At 41.2% G+C, this 16,949-nt stretch overlaps 1 protein-coding gene across 3 annotated transcripts in view; it reads right to left on the bottom strand.

Annotated features, from left to right (window-relative positions):
* ATRX (ATRX, chromatin remodeler) overlaps nt 1-16,949 on the bottom strand; it is a 78,661-nt gene that overhangs the window by 61,205 nt on the left and 507 nt on the right. For 2 of the 3 annotated variants that reach the window (XM_027662455.1, XM_027662456.1), the window contains exons 2-5: nt 6,423-6,537; nt 3,525-3,580; nt 2,152-2,204; nt 476-600 (exon numbers count right to left, since the gene is read on the bottom strand). In XM_027662455.1, the coding sequence (XP_027518256.1) occupies nt 476-600; nt 2,152-2,204; nt 3,525-3,580; nt 6,423-6,537 (349 nt within the window). Of the gene's footprint in view, nt 1-475; nt 601-2,151; nt 2,205-3,524; nt 3,581-6,422; nt 6,538-16,949 lie in introns of those variants that run through there. The other variant, XM_027662457.1, reaches the window with a different exon arrangement.

The raw sequence follows: 16,949 nt of genomic DNA, 5'->3' as shown, positions 1-16,949 counted from the left end.
TGTGTGTGTGTACAGCCTCACATCTTGTGTGTGTACAGCCTCACACCTTGTGTGTGTACAGCCTCACATCTTGTGTGTGTACAGCCTCACACCCCTGTGTGTGTACAGTCTCACACCTTGTGTGTGTACAGCCTCACACCTTGTGTGTGTACAGCCTCACACCCTTGTGTGTGTGTGTGTACAGCCTCACACCCTTGTGTGTGTACAGCCTCACACCCTTGTGTGTGTACAGCCTCACACCCCTGTGTGTGTGTGTGTACAGCCTCACACCCCTGTGTGTGTGTACAACCTCACACCCCTGTGTGTGTACAGCCTCACACCCCTGTGTGGGTACAGCCTCACACCCCTGTGTGTGTACAGGCCAGCAGCACCCCCGACAGCCATTTCACACACGTGCATTCCAGTTCATTGTTTGTGCTGCCTCATCACCTTGGCCAATTTCCTGTGTTCACAAATGAAAAAAGACACAACCTACCTTTAGGCAAGCTTTGCATATCTACATCGTTTTCTGAGTTCTCATTTGAAACATCTTCATTTACAGTTTCATCTACAATTTGTTCATCATCTGACCCAACGTATTTTGTTACAACTGTAGGTTTCCTGCATAGACAGAAAAAAACATGCTCTGACAAACAGTACACACTGCAATTCAGGCAAGCCTGGAGCTTTGCAAACATGATATTAACTGGGGAAAACTATGTTTTCTAAATTCATTTAGGAGTTTATGAGTTGGGATACTCCAAGTTATTCCTATATATAAATTGTAGGTTAATTTTGTTGTTAGGAACAGGAATTCTCCCCTCTATGTGAAATCAAAATATATACTAATAAAATATTTTGTTTCACAGGCTTGCTGTATTTTTTTGTAAAATCAAGGTTTGATGTGTTCTTAAGGAAGTCACACTTCTACGAAAAAAACCCTAAATGAAACACAAGTGAATGTCTACTCAGAAATTTTATCCATCATTCCAGGTTTAACAGGCAGCACAAAGAGAGCACACAGATATTAACAAATTACAAAAAGTAGCTTGGTTGAAGAGATGTTTGCAAGGAAATAAATGAAATGTGGAGAGAAATGAAAAAGCTGACTGTTGAATAAAAGGAACAGCTGCCAGAATTCCAAATAAACATAATTTCTAACTGAATCCACAAAAATTAATTAATTTACTATGTCAGGACAGGGAGAAGAAAATACTGAATATGGAGCATAATTTTCAGTAGTCTGAAGGCAATATACAAACTACTGCAGGATACTGGTTTTGTATCAGGAACAGTATGTTACATGTATAAGTGAAAACACCTTCAGAGATAAGACAGGATGCCAAAAACCAGGACTAAAACTAATATAAATGAAAAAGAGTTCAGCAAGACACTGTATTCAGAAGATGAGGGAGAAATCAAAGCCAAGTATAAAACCACACTTGCAAATATGGCATCAAGACAAACAAAAGAAGACTGAAGAACGTTAATGCCAGCAGATATGATAGAATAAACCAACTTGGATACAAAGGAGAGTGAAAAGAGATACAGACTTTTAAAGAGCAGTACTAAGGCAGCTGTTGAAACTGTGCATGAAAAATCATGAATGACAGAACTTGAACGAGCATCAGCCGAGAGCAGATGAGGAGCTGGACTAGAGCAAGTCTGCTGGTACTTGGGACACAAACAACCTGTGCCTCCTGTAGGTTCAGAGGGATGGGAAACACTTAACTCCAGACTTTGTAAATCAAAGAGGGCAAAAGGATTAAGCAGGGATACAGCAAGTGGCAGATCCTGCCCAGGACAACTCAGCAGCACAGGTCGATGCTACAGCCTCCCAGCAGTAAGGTACATAAAGCCCTTTTTTCCATATAACCCAATTTACATTTTTGGAAGAATCCTACATGTAGAAATAGCCAGAGTGAAAGAACTCTTGTATAAACGGGATAATCTTGTCTTTGTTTATAAAAATCAGGCTTTAAGTTCTTTACCTTTGACCCTGAGAAACGGTTTGAATTTTAACTGTATTATGAAGCATTTGTTTTACCAGCACTCTGCTAACTTTATGGATTTACACTGGTGTATACCAAAAATATTTGGCATAGTGCATGGACTTTTCTATAGTTTCACATACCAAAAAGTAATTTATTTGTTTTTATCTTCCAAACCAACCTTTTGGAACGGGATAATCCTAAGGATTTGGTTCTTTCTGAAGAACTACTGCCCTAAAAACAAGAAAAAAATGTAAAGGTCAACACATTTGTATCCAAGGGACCTGTCAACAAAACCAGTTTCTTGCTTTAACTAGAATACATCTCAGAAGTTACCAATGCTCTTATTATAAATAAATAAATAAATAAAAAAGCAGCAGGAAAAGCATTAACAAGTGACACACAATTTCAACAGTCATGCCAGTTCAGTTAAACCAAATCTATGGAGTTTCAGACCAGAAGGAAGCAGCTTCCTGTGGATGCACCTGTGGATGCTCTTCACAAAGAAACCACAGCCTTTCCAACACCCCCTCCCAGAGGGTTCTGCAAGGCTGGCCCTGGGCACTGTGCCCAGTGTGCTCCCAGAACTGCCAGCACAACACTGACACTTGTTACCTGGCTCATGTGCCAGAAAGCACTGGCTGCCTTTACAGGAAAACTGATTTTTCAGAGGTTTTTGCACTCATATCATAACCAGGTCTGGGTAGTTTAAAATACCTGAATTTACAGCAGCAAAGGCAAACTAAGGCAGGACTCTGACCCTTGTGTTCTCTACATATTAAGGTGTTGTCAAGTAGAATGTTTCCAGCAGAAGAATAGTTAGTAGTAACATATACTGCATGAAAAATTTCTTTAATGTGCATAACACATCACACAGAAGAAATCTGCTCATGTTTAATACAGATCCTGTATGCCCATATTTTTTTGTCTTTTAAAAAAGGAAGCATATTTGCCTCAAAGGACAACTAAGTACCTACTGTTATCTGAGTACCACAGTGTAAGTGTAAATAGAGACCAATTCTTTTAAACCAAAAACAGTAAGAGCCTGGTAACCTATAATCCAAAGAACAGAATAAGGATAAAACAATATTAACCAAATTTCTTCATAAAGAAAATCTCACTCTGCAATACACTCAATACAAATCAGTTAACAGTACTTATTTCTTGACAAAAATGCAACTGCACACCTCAGGTAAGCAAAGCCTAACTCTCTGTTAGAGACATTGTTCTCAGGAATTATTGTGCACCAGAAAGACAATGACGTTGCCCAAGTAAATTCATGTATTTCAGTAATTTAGAAATAAAAGGGGAGGAGGACAGAAACAATTGCTTGCACGTGCCTAAATCAAAGTGAGTTTAATTCAAAATATAAAATTTAATTTTACATTTATTTTTATATATTTTACAGCTAATGTTTCTATTCAACAGACATGATGACATTTACTGGGTGGTTCTGACAAGATTTTTTAAGTATTTATTGTAAAAGCAACATAGTGAACTCAGCCATTCTGCACTAGACATGCAACTAGAATTCAAAAGTGCTTTTATTCCTACCTCATCTCTATTGTTCTCCATTGAAGCTGGACTTCCTTTAGGTTCTCTACTTTTACCTATGGAGAGAAATTAAAGGAATCCACTGAACTGCAAGAAACATTAGAAGTTCGTCACATTGCACATCACATTGTTAACGTTTCACCAGCCTGAATAAAGATGACTGTGTGACTTTCAGAGACAAACTGTTGCACAATGAAACACGTTCCACTATATGGCATAAATTCTACAGAAATAATCTAGGAATCCCTTTCAGTTCAGTCCCAGATAGGCTGAGGAACATCCTTCCCATTGGTGCAGAAATCCTGAAGCAATGGAAATAATACATTAGTGCATTTTTGTTAATCTCTAAGCACTTACTTCAAATTTTTTCTCTTACACATCTTGACATTAGAAATAAAGTATTAAATCTGGGATCACAAAACCACAGACAAAAAACCCATCTGATATAGGATATGACTGTGAATTCCCATTTCTCTGTCTCGGGAACTGTGGAATACAAAGCCTAAACACCTGCAACCTATTAGCACCTGTTCCCATCCACCAGTCCTGGCAATGGAAGGGAATGTTTCAAGTTCAGTGATTCAATGATACTTGGAAGAGGATGCTCCAAAGGGTCAGGAACAGCAGGATTTTAACAGATGCACTACAGAGAAGGAAGTGTAATTACAATCCTGGATTATCCTGTAAATATCAGGATTATTTGTGATTTTAGCATAAGACTACTAGCACTGCAACTTAAACTTCAGTTGTGGGAAAACCGAACAATTTTCTTCTACACTTTAGAATAATCAAATCACTTTGATTAGAGAATTCAATGCTGGCTATTTGACCTGGGCTGAACTGTTTCAATAAATTGCAGGAAAAATTATCCAGTCATTTCTGCATGTGAAGGAAGGAATAAAAAAACAGAAGCAGATGGTTTTGGCTCTTTTAAATACCTGAAATTTCTTCTCTAGAATATTACAGGTATTTCTGTATTCTGAGGAAAAAACCTGAGATTTGGAAGGAGGGTGACACACCTTCTGGAGATCACATGCTGCCCACCTTCTACTCTTGACCAATTTGGCCAAGTGATGAATCCATGGAAAATACCAGTTTGTACATCTTGGCAGAGCTTCCTTTGCTCTGGCAGCTCCAATCCCTGCAGACTCTGCACTTGGACCTGGTACTCACATGCTGCTCCCTATCCATTCCCACAGAACCAGGGAGGGGCTGCACCATCCCCTCCCAGCTCCCAGTGCTGACCCCCTGCTCCTGCTCCCTGCTTTCCCGGGCAGGGGCTGGACTGGACACTGGAGCAGCCCAGGGACTGTCCCTGGCACCGTGCAGGGCACAGGAGGGACACATCCAGTGCCAGTGCAGAGGGGAGACTGAAACATCAGTAAGGCTGGAAAATCAAGTACTGCTTCCTATTTTAATTGACCTCTGTGTGTGGCAGGGACATGTTCCAACTCTCCTAAGTCATACTTAACCTTCACCATCATCTCCCTCCTCACAACACAGTACCCAATAATTCACATATCTCCCACATGCTGGAACAATCCAAGGTCCACTACTATATAAACCTGATTTGGCCCCAATCACATCCATAACTTGAGCTTGTAACAAGCATCCTGTGCATTACAAAAAAAGCAAGCACCGTTGCTAAAGATGCCGTCATCATCCACAGAACATTGGGAGAGGAAGGAAATTTGCACAGTTAATTCTGACATTTCCTAATATTTAAGTGTTTAGTCCTGACTTTTCTACTTCAATACGTTCTTTTAGATCTCAAAACCAACACTGAAACAGGCCTGCTATGGGTTTGCAAGTGTACCCATTTCAAAGACAATCTGTATTTTACAGCAAGGAACCAAATTCTACCTTTTAACTACACAGGATAAACGAAAAGATTTCTTTTTCCCAGTGTGCTCCTCAGCAAAATTTCACTTTGAGATGTGTCTACACCACAGTTTATTTTACTATTCTGCTGAGGTATCACAGGAGTCATTTCTTTTTCCTACGTTAGCAGTTCAGTTTGATGCTGGTGAGCGCCACAGGCAGCAGACTCTCTCAAAACAAATCATTAAAAGACAAAACCAGCATGCCAGAAAACCCATGGAAGATATTACTTAGGACAACAGGAGTTTGAAAATAAACTCCATAACACAGCCAGCACACTCTCATTCTCCTGGACTCCACCTCTTCAGCACAACTTTTAGCTCATTAAACAGTAGAGACTAAAAGGTTTTGCACCTGCATCTGGTCCAAGTTAAACTAAGAAACAGCTTAACCAGTTAAATTTGGAAACAGATTTTATTCAGTACTGATATGAAATTATTTCACTTTTAATCATTGTAATCAAAACAGTGTTTAAATTCGTTACCTATTTCTAACTTGTATGTAAAAATTCTAATAACCAATTCTGACCTAGTGTAGGACTCAAGGTTTTTCAGAAATCTTATTTCCTTTTCAAATGTTTCCAGATTACATGCAGAAATCTTTTTCAAATAACTACGAAAGCATAACCTCCAGAACTTCTTCCACAACTACAAGGACTGCAAAAGCTTTACTTCAGCAGAAGAACCAAGATACTGCATTTATAAATTCAGGAACACTGAACAAGGAATTCCTAGCACAGCAAATACACGTGTGTTTGCCATCTCGTGTTTCACAGAAGGTAAATCTAACCAGAAGGCTAGATTTTTTTTTCCACATTTAGAAAGATTCAGAACTGAAATAAATATTGCATCAAAGGTCTATTGTGTATTTATTAAGATCTCACCACATAAATCACATTAGGACTTCGTATAATTGCCCCAGTGAAGTGTGATAAATTGAAATAACAACAGCAAGTTAGTTGACTTGAGAATCATATATACACTGAAAGTAAAAAAACCCCATAAGATGTGTTTTTACCTGTGCTTTTGTTTTTAGATAATGCTGGAGGAGAGTTTGCGTCCTCAGATTCTTCTGATGAGTGAGCCAAGAAGTCATGTAGTTTCTGTACCAATGTGTTCAACTTGCTTTCACTGTTAAAATACAAGCAATACTTCAAATTACTAACATATCTCACTCTAATTTACCAAGCTTGAAAGAAATTATGTTTCATCTCCATTAATACACACCTACAAGAGATTTAAACATTTTTCTGCATAAGTATATCAAAGTAAATAAAACACACGCATTTTTTTTAAAACCTGAGCAAAGTGGAAGGTGTACCCTTATTGACAAAAAAGCACTAAGGACTTTGTCAATAATAACAATTCTATTTTAAGTCATTTTTACTGTTCACAATTACTGACAGAATTCAAGAAAATCTGAGTGGTAATGCTGTTATGCCATGAAGACAGAGAAAAATTAATTTAAGATTCTACTTTGTCAGAGACTAGACAGGTAAAAACAATAAAATCTTGATTTTATTACCAAAAACGTAACTTTTGGGGATATAAAACACTACAAGTGACAGCAGTTTCCCCTACAGCCTTTGAAAAAAACAGGTGTGTTGAGTGTGGCAGATGAACACGCTCGTGCCAAACTTTTCTTAAAAACCAACCATCTACACAAAACCTGCTGCGTCATGAGCTCATTTTGTCAAAAACAACCACGCAGGACCAGATCGTTCCTTGATCTGTTTGGATGAGAACTGGTAACTCATTTACAGAAGGCAATGGGAACCTTCCCTTGGCATTGCCAGAGCCCAGGAGCTGCCAGCCTGGGGTGTCCATGCCCACTGCAGGGAAACCCCTGATCCCGACCTTTCCTTCCGGAGCGGCACCGCCCCACAGCCCACAGGCTGTTCCCTGGCACTGGGCACGCTTTGCCCCAGATCTCCTGCTCCCAGAGCTTCTGCAGCTCCCTGGGACAAGACTCTTCCAGCTGCAGGTGTGGTGCTGAGGCCAAGGGCTTTGGGACCCCCACAGTGAAGTCCCCACTCAGCTGTTTGCCCACTCTGGAAGGGGCCAGCCGGGCTGGCTGACTCATCCTGCCTTATCAGCTGCTCCACAGGGCCCCTCCAACGCTGCCCTGCCCCTGCAGCAGGGAGCATCCATTTCAACACACTCTGCTAAGAGCACGAAGAAATAACATTTTCTGTCCCTGTTTTACAGGTCATAGGAACTTGTATTTAGCAGGACCTCAATCCACTCACCTTTACCATCTCTACTGTTTCTCTGAACACATCAATTTATTAGCTTCTTTCAATTTTAACTGTTATTGCTAAAAAAAAATCCCGTTTTATAAGAAGGACGTGCAGGTGAACAATGAGTGAAAGGGTATCATCACGTCAATGCAAGTGACTATTTTAACCAATGAAAAGAACCACAAATAAAACAGTATAAAACATCCACTTAAAAAAATAACATTAAATGTCTTTAAATCTTCTGAAGTACTCAAAATAAAACAAAACAGCACCTTGTAACACAAAGATCCTCTGCATGAGCGAAGGGCACTCTTCTTTCAAGACTACATATGTGCCATCAATCACTCAAGTGACTTTGAAAGAGTGTAACAAAGCTGGTTAACTCTCAAGTGTATCTTAATATTTTCCTCTCAATCTGTCCAGAAGTCTTTCCCTCTAATTACTGGACTCATGCTGCTACACAACTGCCAGTCCCTAAATCTGGGCTTCCCTTTTTCTCATGGATGGAGGGCATACTTGGAAAACGTTATGGAAGATGATAACGATACACTGCAGTTTTAACAGCTTGCATGCTCTCCTTTAGAAAGGAGATTTAATGACAATTTACTCACATTAAGTTAAAAAAAAACAACAGGGCTGTTCAAAATTATTTGATAGTAAAAGCATATAAAGAGATTTTATATCCACTCCAGATGGTCTGAAGAAATAATGCACATTTGGAAAGGCCAAAAGAAAGTGCATTTTTGGTAGTAAAAACCAAAAAAAGGGGCCACATGTGGAATTCTATTCATTTAGTTTATAAATAACTTGTTTTGGTAACAGTATTTCAGAAGGAAAAGGGGAACTACAGACGAGTTTAGTATTATTGTTCTCAATACAAAACAAACTCAGTATAGTAGGCACGTGTCTTTGTGACTAACACTTGGAACATTATCTACTATCATTTATTAACTCTTACCCTAACTAGACTAAAATTATCATTTTCAGAGCAAAATGTTCTTGCTGACAAACAACCAAAAAAGAAAATATATAAATTAATACTAAAATGTCTTCTTAGCTTGCTTTTCCTCTTGATTAATCATCATTTTGTACTATAAGGCTGTATTAAGGAATACCAGGTCAAACCTAAGAAAAGGTGTTACACTTACTATACTTTACCAGAGAGAAATATTAATTTAGGGCAGTGCTGTACTTGGTTTTGTACAAAAGTGATTTATATATCATGTATTTATACTTGAGAATAATAATCTATCTTTTTTAAAGCTTCTACTGCAAAATCCTTACTCTTTGCAATACAAACCCATTCACTATTAAACTGATCACAACCTATAAATGTGTATTTTTAAAAAAAACATAGAAACCCAAAAATGTAGAAGCATGTCAGAAGCACTACTGAGGCAAGCAGGCTCCTCGCCATAGAACAACTCACTATTGTTCTCAGACTTGTGTGCACTAAGCAAACGGCTTCACCATCAGTCCAGAGCTATTTCAACACTGTTCAGCCTAATTAAAACAGGAATGAAAGGGAAGGTGCCCTGCTATTATTGGCTTGGCCATGAACCTGATTTGTGACCTTGGGAAACTATCTTGTAAGAATACCATTTCTTACCCACATTGTAAAATCAAAACAATAAATGCCCGGCCTTTAACAGGATAACAAAAAGATCCATAGTAGGCAAATCACCTCTAAGGCTAAATGAGTCCACAAATATTTAGAATAAATAAGGAACTAGACAGGTGGTTTCCCGATCTAGACACAACATAATTCACTCAATCTGGCTGTGACCACTGTCCCCTTTTATGTTCTTACCTATACTGGGTTTGTGTGGCAACATTTTGGTGGTGGTGGGTGACAAACTTCTGTGAGAAGGCACCAGAAGCTTCCCCCATGTCCAAGAGAGCCAATGCCAGAGGGCACCATGATGGACCCAGTGCTGGCCAAGGCTGAGCTCACCAGCAACGCTGGTAGTGCCTCTGGGATAATGTATTTAGGAAGGGGGAAAAAACCCTGCTGCACAACAGCAGCTGGGAGAGAGCAGTGAGAGTGTGTGAGAGCAGCAGCCCCGCAGACACCCAGGCCAGAGAAGAAGGAGCAACAGGCACTGGAGCAGAGATGCCCCTGCAGCCTCTGGGGGTCCATGGAGCAGCAGAGACCCCCCTGCAGCCCGGGCAGGACCCCACAGCAGAGCGGGGGGAGCCCCAAGGAGGCTGGGACCCTGCAGGAAGCTCGTGCTGGAGCAGGCTGTTCCTGAACCCCTCGGGAAAGGCCTCACCCTGGAGCAGCCCAGGAAGAACTGCAGCCCATGGGAAGAACCCACACAGGAGAGGTTCATGAGGACTGTCTCCCACGGGATGGGCCCCACGCTGGAGGAGTGTGAGGAGGAAGGAGCGACAGAGACAAGGTGTGATGAAGGGATCACAGCCTCCATGCCCGGCCCCCTGCACTGCTCAGGGAGAAGAGGCAGAGAATCAGGAGTGAAGCTGAACCTGGGAGGAAGGGAGGGGTGGGGGGAAGGTGTTTTAACACTGGGGTTTTATTTCTCATTACCCTCCCCTGATTTGATTGGTAATAAATTCAGCTGATTTCCCCACGTGGGGTCTGTTCTGCCTGTGATGGTAACTGCTGAGTGGTCTCCTTGTCCTTATTTCAAAATGAGCTTTTCATAATATTTCCTCTCCCCTGCCCAGCAGAGGAGGGGCAGTGTTGGAATGGCTTTGGTGGGCACCCAGTGTCCAGCCAGGGTCAGCCCAGCACATCACCTCTGTTAGCTGTTGATCCTGCCTCCCCAAAGCGACTCACATCACCTTGGACAAATAAAATTTTAAGGAACGGTTTTCATTTGGATCCAACTTGCCACATGTTCACATGGTTATTCCCTGCGAAGGCAGCTCAGGTGATGAAAATTCATGGCCAGGAAGGAACAGGATGGGCCATTTTAGCAGCAAACCCGGTCCCATTGGATTATACTGTGAAACTGCACTAAAAACCTGGTTACTGCAATCAGTGTCTATCTACTTTCTTCAAAAATGTAGGTGGAGAATGTCAGTTACTGTCAAACATCTGGAATAATAGTTGGAAAACCACCTTCTCTTTAAACAAACAAATGTGTCCTTCTTCCATAGGATCCTACCAACTTTTAGTCTAAACAAGTGCCCCTCATCTGAATTTCAAGTGGCTCCTGGAAGTCAGTGAGACAGGAGTGCTTTCCAGCTTTTATCCCAATGCTGTTAAATAGGCTTTTCTTAAATACCTGCCTTCCTTACATTCAATACTTGTCTAAAACTTTAGACTGTTTAAACTCTTAAAACAGTTCAAGGGCACAAGTTTTTTAAATTCATGTTTACAGCTACTTCAAGTTAAATCTCAGTCATTTTTTACTTTTGAAGTTGAAATGAAACACTGCAGAATAACTATTAAGCAGACAAAATTAAACAATCCTTAGGAAAAATAATTACAGAAAAATAAAACCAGATGTGCTTTTCAACTGCTGGTCTGTAGACTGCAATCCTCTGCTTCAGTCTGTATCCCTGTGTGAACAGCAGAAGTCTAATAACCCACAGCAAAAGTCTGACTAATTTAATTAAGATGCTGGGAAGACACAGTACCTGTGCCTTCATATAATCAGGCCAGTATTGTGACACCTGAAAATCTTCATAAATTTTTTCCTGATGAGAAGGAAAGGGATTAGACTTACCCCCCTTCAAAGATTTTAGTTATGAGGGCAGAGCCTACATAGTACAGTTGTTTCATACAAAACATGTCAATATTGTGGCTGAACACACATGAATGAAATAGCTTAAAGCTATTGGAAAGAGTGACAGAGGATAAAATCTACAACAGAAATTATTTATTTTCTCATCCCAGTAAAAAAAAGGAGTGAACACACCTGCAATATCTTAAGAAGCCCACTTCTCTCAGAATAAATACAAAAGCAGAAAATAAAATCAGCCTACCATTGCATCAGATGAAAAAGTAAAATATGGTTTTATAAAGGCGGGGAAACAGAGCACTTGATCCCAGTGGCTGTTTTTTAACTCGATAATGGGTTTCCAAGGGCAAAGCAACATGATGCTGTAAACCTTAGATCAAATTCAAATTTTGGACCACATTATGCCAAAACAGGTGAGGTTTTTACAATCAGGATCACACGATCTGTGTTGGCATCAACCAGCTCCACTCCCAAAGGACACAAACCCTCACGTACACCTGATGCCCCCCACACCCTCAGTTCTCTCCCTTCTCCTCCACTCCATACAAGTATTTGCTCTCACTTATGCACAGAAGCTGATCCACATGGGAAGTAGCCATTTCTTCTCCTGAATCTCGGAATTTCCCTCATGCAGCTCACTGCTCACTAGTATGAATGTTCCTGCAAGCAGAGCTGGTGTCAGCTGGGCAGGAAGGGACTGTACCTTCAGCAGCAGCAAAGTTACAGATGGTCAAGTAAGAGACACTGAGAATTCCAGAGGTTGGAAGGGACCTCTGGAGGTCTCAGTCCAACGCCCCAGCACAAGCAGACAGATACAGGAGGTCATCCAGAAAAATGTCCAGGCAGTTTCTGAGCGCCTCCACAGACAGAGGCTCCACAATCTCTCTGGGTGACCTGCTCCAGGGTCTGACCATTACCCCAGTAAAACAGTTCTCTTGTGTTTAGAAGGAATTGTACCATATTGAACTTACTAAATCAGGTACATCAGGAAACAGCTGAACACCAAACCCCTGACTGGAAAGAGATGGAGGCATTCAGCACTTCATCAGAGATTCTGTGCTAAAGGCTTTGTTAACACACACTCAGTATTTTACTTGGTTTAGAACTGACCTTAAATCCACAGGGGCCTAATCAAGTGATACCTGCTACAGCTGAAGACACTCAGTGATGTGGATGAAGTAACTTTGGAGCTTAAATACAGCACAACAGGTTCAGACAAGTAAACAGAATTATCTTCCTCCAGACACACATGGGGAATGAGAAAGCAGCGGTTCAAAGCCACTAAGAGACCCTTTATCCTGCTCAAGGAAGATTACAGAATTTCCTTTTGTTGACATGGTATGAGTTATTGTGCTTCACTAAGAAGTGAAAATAAACTTTCACTTTTAACCTGTTTCTTTAATGGGATCTTAAACCCAAGCAAACAACATCATCACAGACACAAAACGAAGACAACCAATCTCACTGTTAGGTTGGCTTCAACGCCACACGGAAGTGTAGCTTCAACAGTGAAATACTCCACAAGCTGAAAAAGACTGAAGTCACCACCTGAAAATCTAAACACAGTATTTTCACCCTTATAAAATCATGAACTGCACACCTGACCATATTCATCCATGAAAGGAAGCTCAAACTAGCACATATAACACACAAACCAGACAGCTGTATTTAAAATGCTTACACATCTCTGTGTAAAGGGAATGAAGGGCTCCATGTCCAACAGCATCAGGCCCCTCACTAAAACTGCCTTTTACTTCATCTGCCTTCTGCTCCCGGAGCTGATCACAGGTTCTCAATGGGACATCCTTCAGCACAAACTCTCCCTGAGAATCAAAGCCTGTCCCTTCAGCTCCCCCAGATATTCCCAATCACACTTGCCACAGGCTTTAAGGGTTGTAGTCCATCTGAAGCTTAGTTTTTTATTATACAAGATAAAAGCCATCTCAGTTTGCCCCACTGTCAGTCCTGAATTTATTGCCTATTTTCCAGTTTTGCTTTCCATGATAGATGTATTTGCCCAACAAGGCCTCTAGGCTAAACCTATTAAAAAACCTTCAGTTGGACCTACTCAGATAGAAATTTCTACAACTGTGCAGCTTTCGGATTTGCAAATAAACTGCTTGAATAGCACTAAAGCTGACAGTGGTCAGCAACCTGCGTAATCAGATTCTTGATTTTTTTCAAGGTTTCACTCCTTTTCTAGAGGAAAAAAACCACCAATCAATCCATCGTCCATCTTGAATGATAACTAGTTTTTATTACAGTCTATGAAAGCTTTTTTCCTCTCCTTTAGCAAATCAGGGCACTTTACTTCTTTTAAAGTCAATACAAAACCTTCCATTCTATTTGCCACTGAATTTCTACAATCTCTTCTTTCTCCTCTTGCCACACCACTGCAACAACCTGTCACTGGCCTGTCCCTGAACTAACTTATGTTTCCAAATCACCTGCAGGCACAAGCTGAGCTCCAGTGATACCAAAAGTGATTCCATGAGGTTCAGCACCATCCTCAGGCTCTTCCTTTATAAAGATGCCTCTAGTGATCCAATTTAAAATGTACTTCATCACAGACCACAGACATTTGTTTTATGGTGAACACAGCACATTTTAGCATTGCTTTGGCTTCTTCTTTTGGTGAGCTATAGCCACGTAAAAAGCACTCCCTTTTCCACCCTTCAAGCAGAGGGTGCAAAAGTTCATCTATAAGAGAAGTGGGAATTTCAAGCTTCCAGGATGTTAAGGTCACCTTATTGCAGAATTTGTATTACACACCCCTCTGTCACACCAAATTATCTTATAGAAAATGAAGATACCTTCAGTTAAGCCTGACAGAAATCCTGACACAAAGCTTACAAAGCCCTAATAAACAGTGCTGCACAAAACCAGGAATAACAAAGTCACTGCAGTAAGATCCTCTCAGAGAATTTAAGTGGTGCAAACACTGCTTCTGGGGCACATCTGGCACAGAAGATGACACAGATTTGCTCTTCTTGGGGGAAGAGTCAAAGAATCCACCTATGCCCATCCCAGGACAGTGTGAAAGCCGGGAACTTGGGCTGCCCCTTCAGGGAATATGGAAGACTGGTATTGACTTCCTTCCAATTATATTATTGTGGCATCACATAACACGCCTCAAACGACCCTGTAATGTCACTCAGAACAGTCAACTGACTGAAAAATGCAGACAATTTAACAAAAACCTTAAGACCAAATGAGCAATATCACACTGTGAGTTGAAAAGTCTGAACAAAACAAAAAAAAATAAGAGCCAAGTTTATTTTGCCAACTTAAAAAATCCGCAGTCACTACACTGACTACCAGAAGGTTCAAGTCAGCAAGATTCCAAAGTTGTCTTCTTTTTCTATTGCCATGCTTATTTTGTACAATGTATGAACTTGTAGGAATGGGGTAAGTCACTATGACAAAGCTTCCTCCACTTAAAAAAAAAAAAAAGGACAAAACCTCCAAGTTTTTGGGACAAAAGTTGTAGAGAAATCTTTATAAACATTTACAGGGGCAGCATTATTTTTTAAAGTTTCTTCGTAAGTTACTCCAGTTTTCATCATTCTAAATCTCTCACCTTGTACATGGGAGACTCCTAAGATCTTAATATTAAAGTATTCCTTATAACAAAAGTTTAAAAATTTCATCAACAGCACACCAGTACTGATTGATTATTCTTCTTTTAAACACTGCAAGTCTATCTTTCACAAGTGCTGGGAACAGATTTCTCCATCCAAATCTAATTTTGTGCACACCTTCCAAAGAATGTTAACAACAATCCCCTGGTACTTTATTTTTGCACACCTCTGACTCGAGCAGAGCTGCAGAGAGCAGGGGATGCAGTGAACGTGTGGGGTGGCAGAAATGCAGGCAGCTGACAGCCAGAGGACTTGTGGGAAACAGGAACAAGAGAGAGACAGCACGTGATTTGCTTTTTCACCTCATTCTCTCCAACTTTAAGTAGAACTTGAATGGATAGAAATAAGGAAAAGCCCATGCAATGTGTTCATCATAACCCTGAAATCTTGGGACCCTACAATCCATGCCCAGCTCCTGGCACAGATCTGTTCTGGTAAAGTACAGACAAACTGCTCAGGATGAGCTCTACGAGGGATGAGAATTGTAACAAACATTTAGACTGAATGAGAACTGAGGTCATGAAGAGAAGGAAAGTCTGGGGGACAAAAAAAATTATCTTGTCCATCCTAAAAACAGTTTGGCACAGGGCTGCTTATTCTGTGGACAGGTTCCCACCCAAAGACTACACACAATTTCAGATCTGTTCTGTACACGCTTTCTGATCTTCCACATTACAAATAATCTGAAATAATCCAATCCTGTCTACAGGTAATCTAAAAATAGCATGGGAAATGTATGACTTCTGTATCCTCATCCTCTGAAGCACCAACTAAAGCAGCCCCTTGGTAGAAAGAGTAATTGTTACAGTAATGACAACATAAGAATGTGGAACAGGTTAAGTACAAACCCCTCATCCTCTTGACCATGAACAAGTAGTTCAAAAACAGACAAAGCAGAATATGGGAGAACAGAGAACAAAACACAACCATCACAATAAAATAAAAAGCAAAGTGGTCCAAAAGGAAGAGTATTTTTCAGAATATATAATGATGACTGTACCGGTCCATAAATATTGATAACCCAGATCTTTTTGTTATACAAAAATCAAACTCTACCCTCGATTTTCAAGGACTAGAGAAGAAAAAAGAGAAAGCCCCTTAATTAGTATTTCAGTTTACACACAAAAAAATCAATCCAACAAAAAATTGTTTAAGCTCTCAAAGTATTTTAAGAACACAGTGAGGAGAAAGTGGGAGTGAGAAGAAAGAAGGAAAGATGGACAATCCCTGTCTTACAAAGTAACACATGCAGAAGAAACTGCTGGGAAGTCATGCACCAAATAATGTGCATTTGCAATACTCATGACCTACATCAGCATGTGATCAACATCAACAACGATGATCACCTTCGAGAATCGGGATTTTGTAGATTCTTCCTCGGAAGCACTGCAAACCAAGCAATACGCAAGAGGAGAAAACCCATCGTCCCCTTAACTTTTGGCTAAAATGACACAGTAGTTATGAACTACTCGAAATAAGTGAACAGGCGGGGGGTGAAGATACACAAATATGACCACAGAAAAAACTTCACCCAAGGCTCACTACTAAAGACAGAGCGATGCCTCCCCCCTCGCAACACTTTGATTTTGAAGATATGTGCAACATTTGCGAGGGTCAAGTGCCAACACCTCGAAGGTTTATACAGTGCCTGGGGCACGTGGAGCGCCCGTGGGTGATGGGCTGCGGGGTCAGTCAGAGCGGCTGAGACGCGGGCAAACCGAAAGCACACAAAGACAACTATTTGTGAACAGTTTAACATGGCGCCTCCCTCAGCCCCGACCCCGCCGGGGGTCTGCCCGTCCCCCCGCTCCCGGTGCCCGCCCGCCGGGACAGCCCGGGGCGATGTCCGCGCCCGGCGGGGGCTCGGCGGGGCTTCCCCGCCGCGCTCGCACGTGGGGCGGGGGCGGCCCCGGGGCCTTCCCGCGGCCCCGCGCGGTCCCTCCCGGTGTCTCCC

Source organism: Corapipo altera, unplaced genomic scaffold (genome assembly GCF_003945725.1).
Source record: "Corapipo altera isolate COAL_440 unplaced genomic scaffold, ASM394572v1 326, whole genome shotgun sequence".
Classification (NCBI taxonomy): Eukaryota; Metazoa; Chordata; class Aves; order Passeriformes; family Pipridae; genus Corapipo; species Corapipo altera.
Note: the sequence above shows the minus strand (reverse complement) of the source record. Positions and strands in the feature narration are given on the sequence as shown.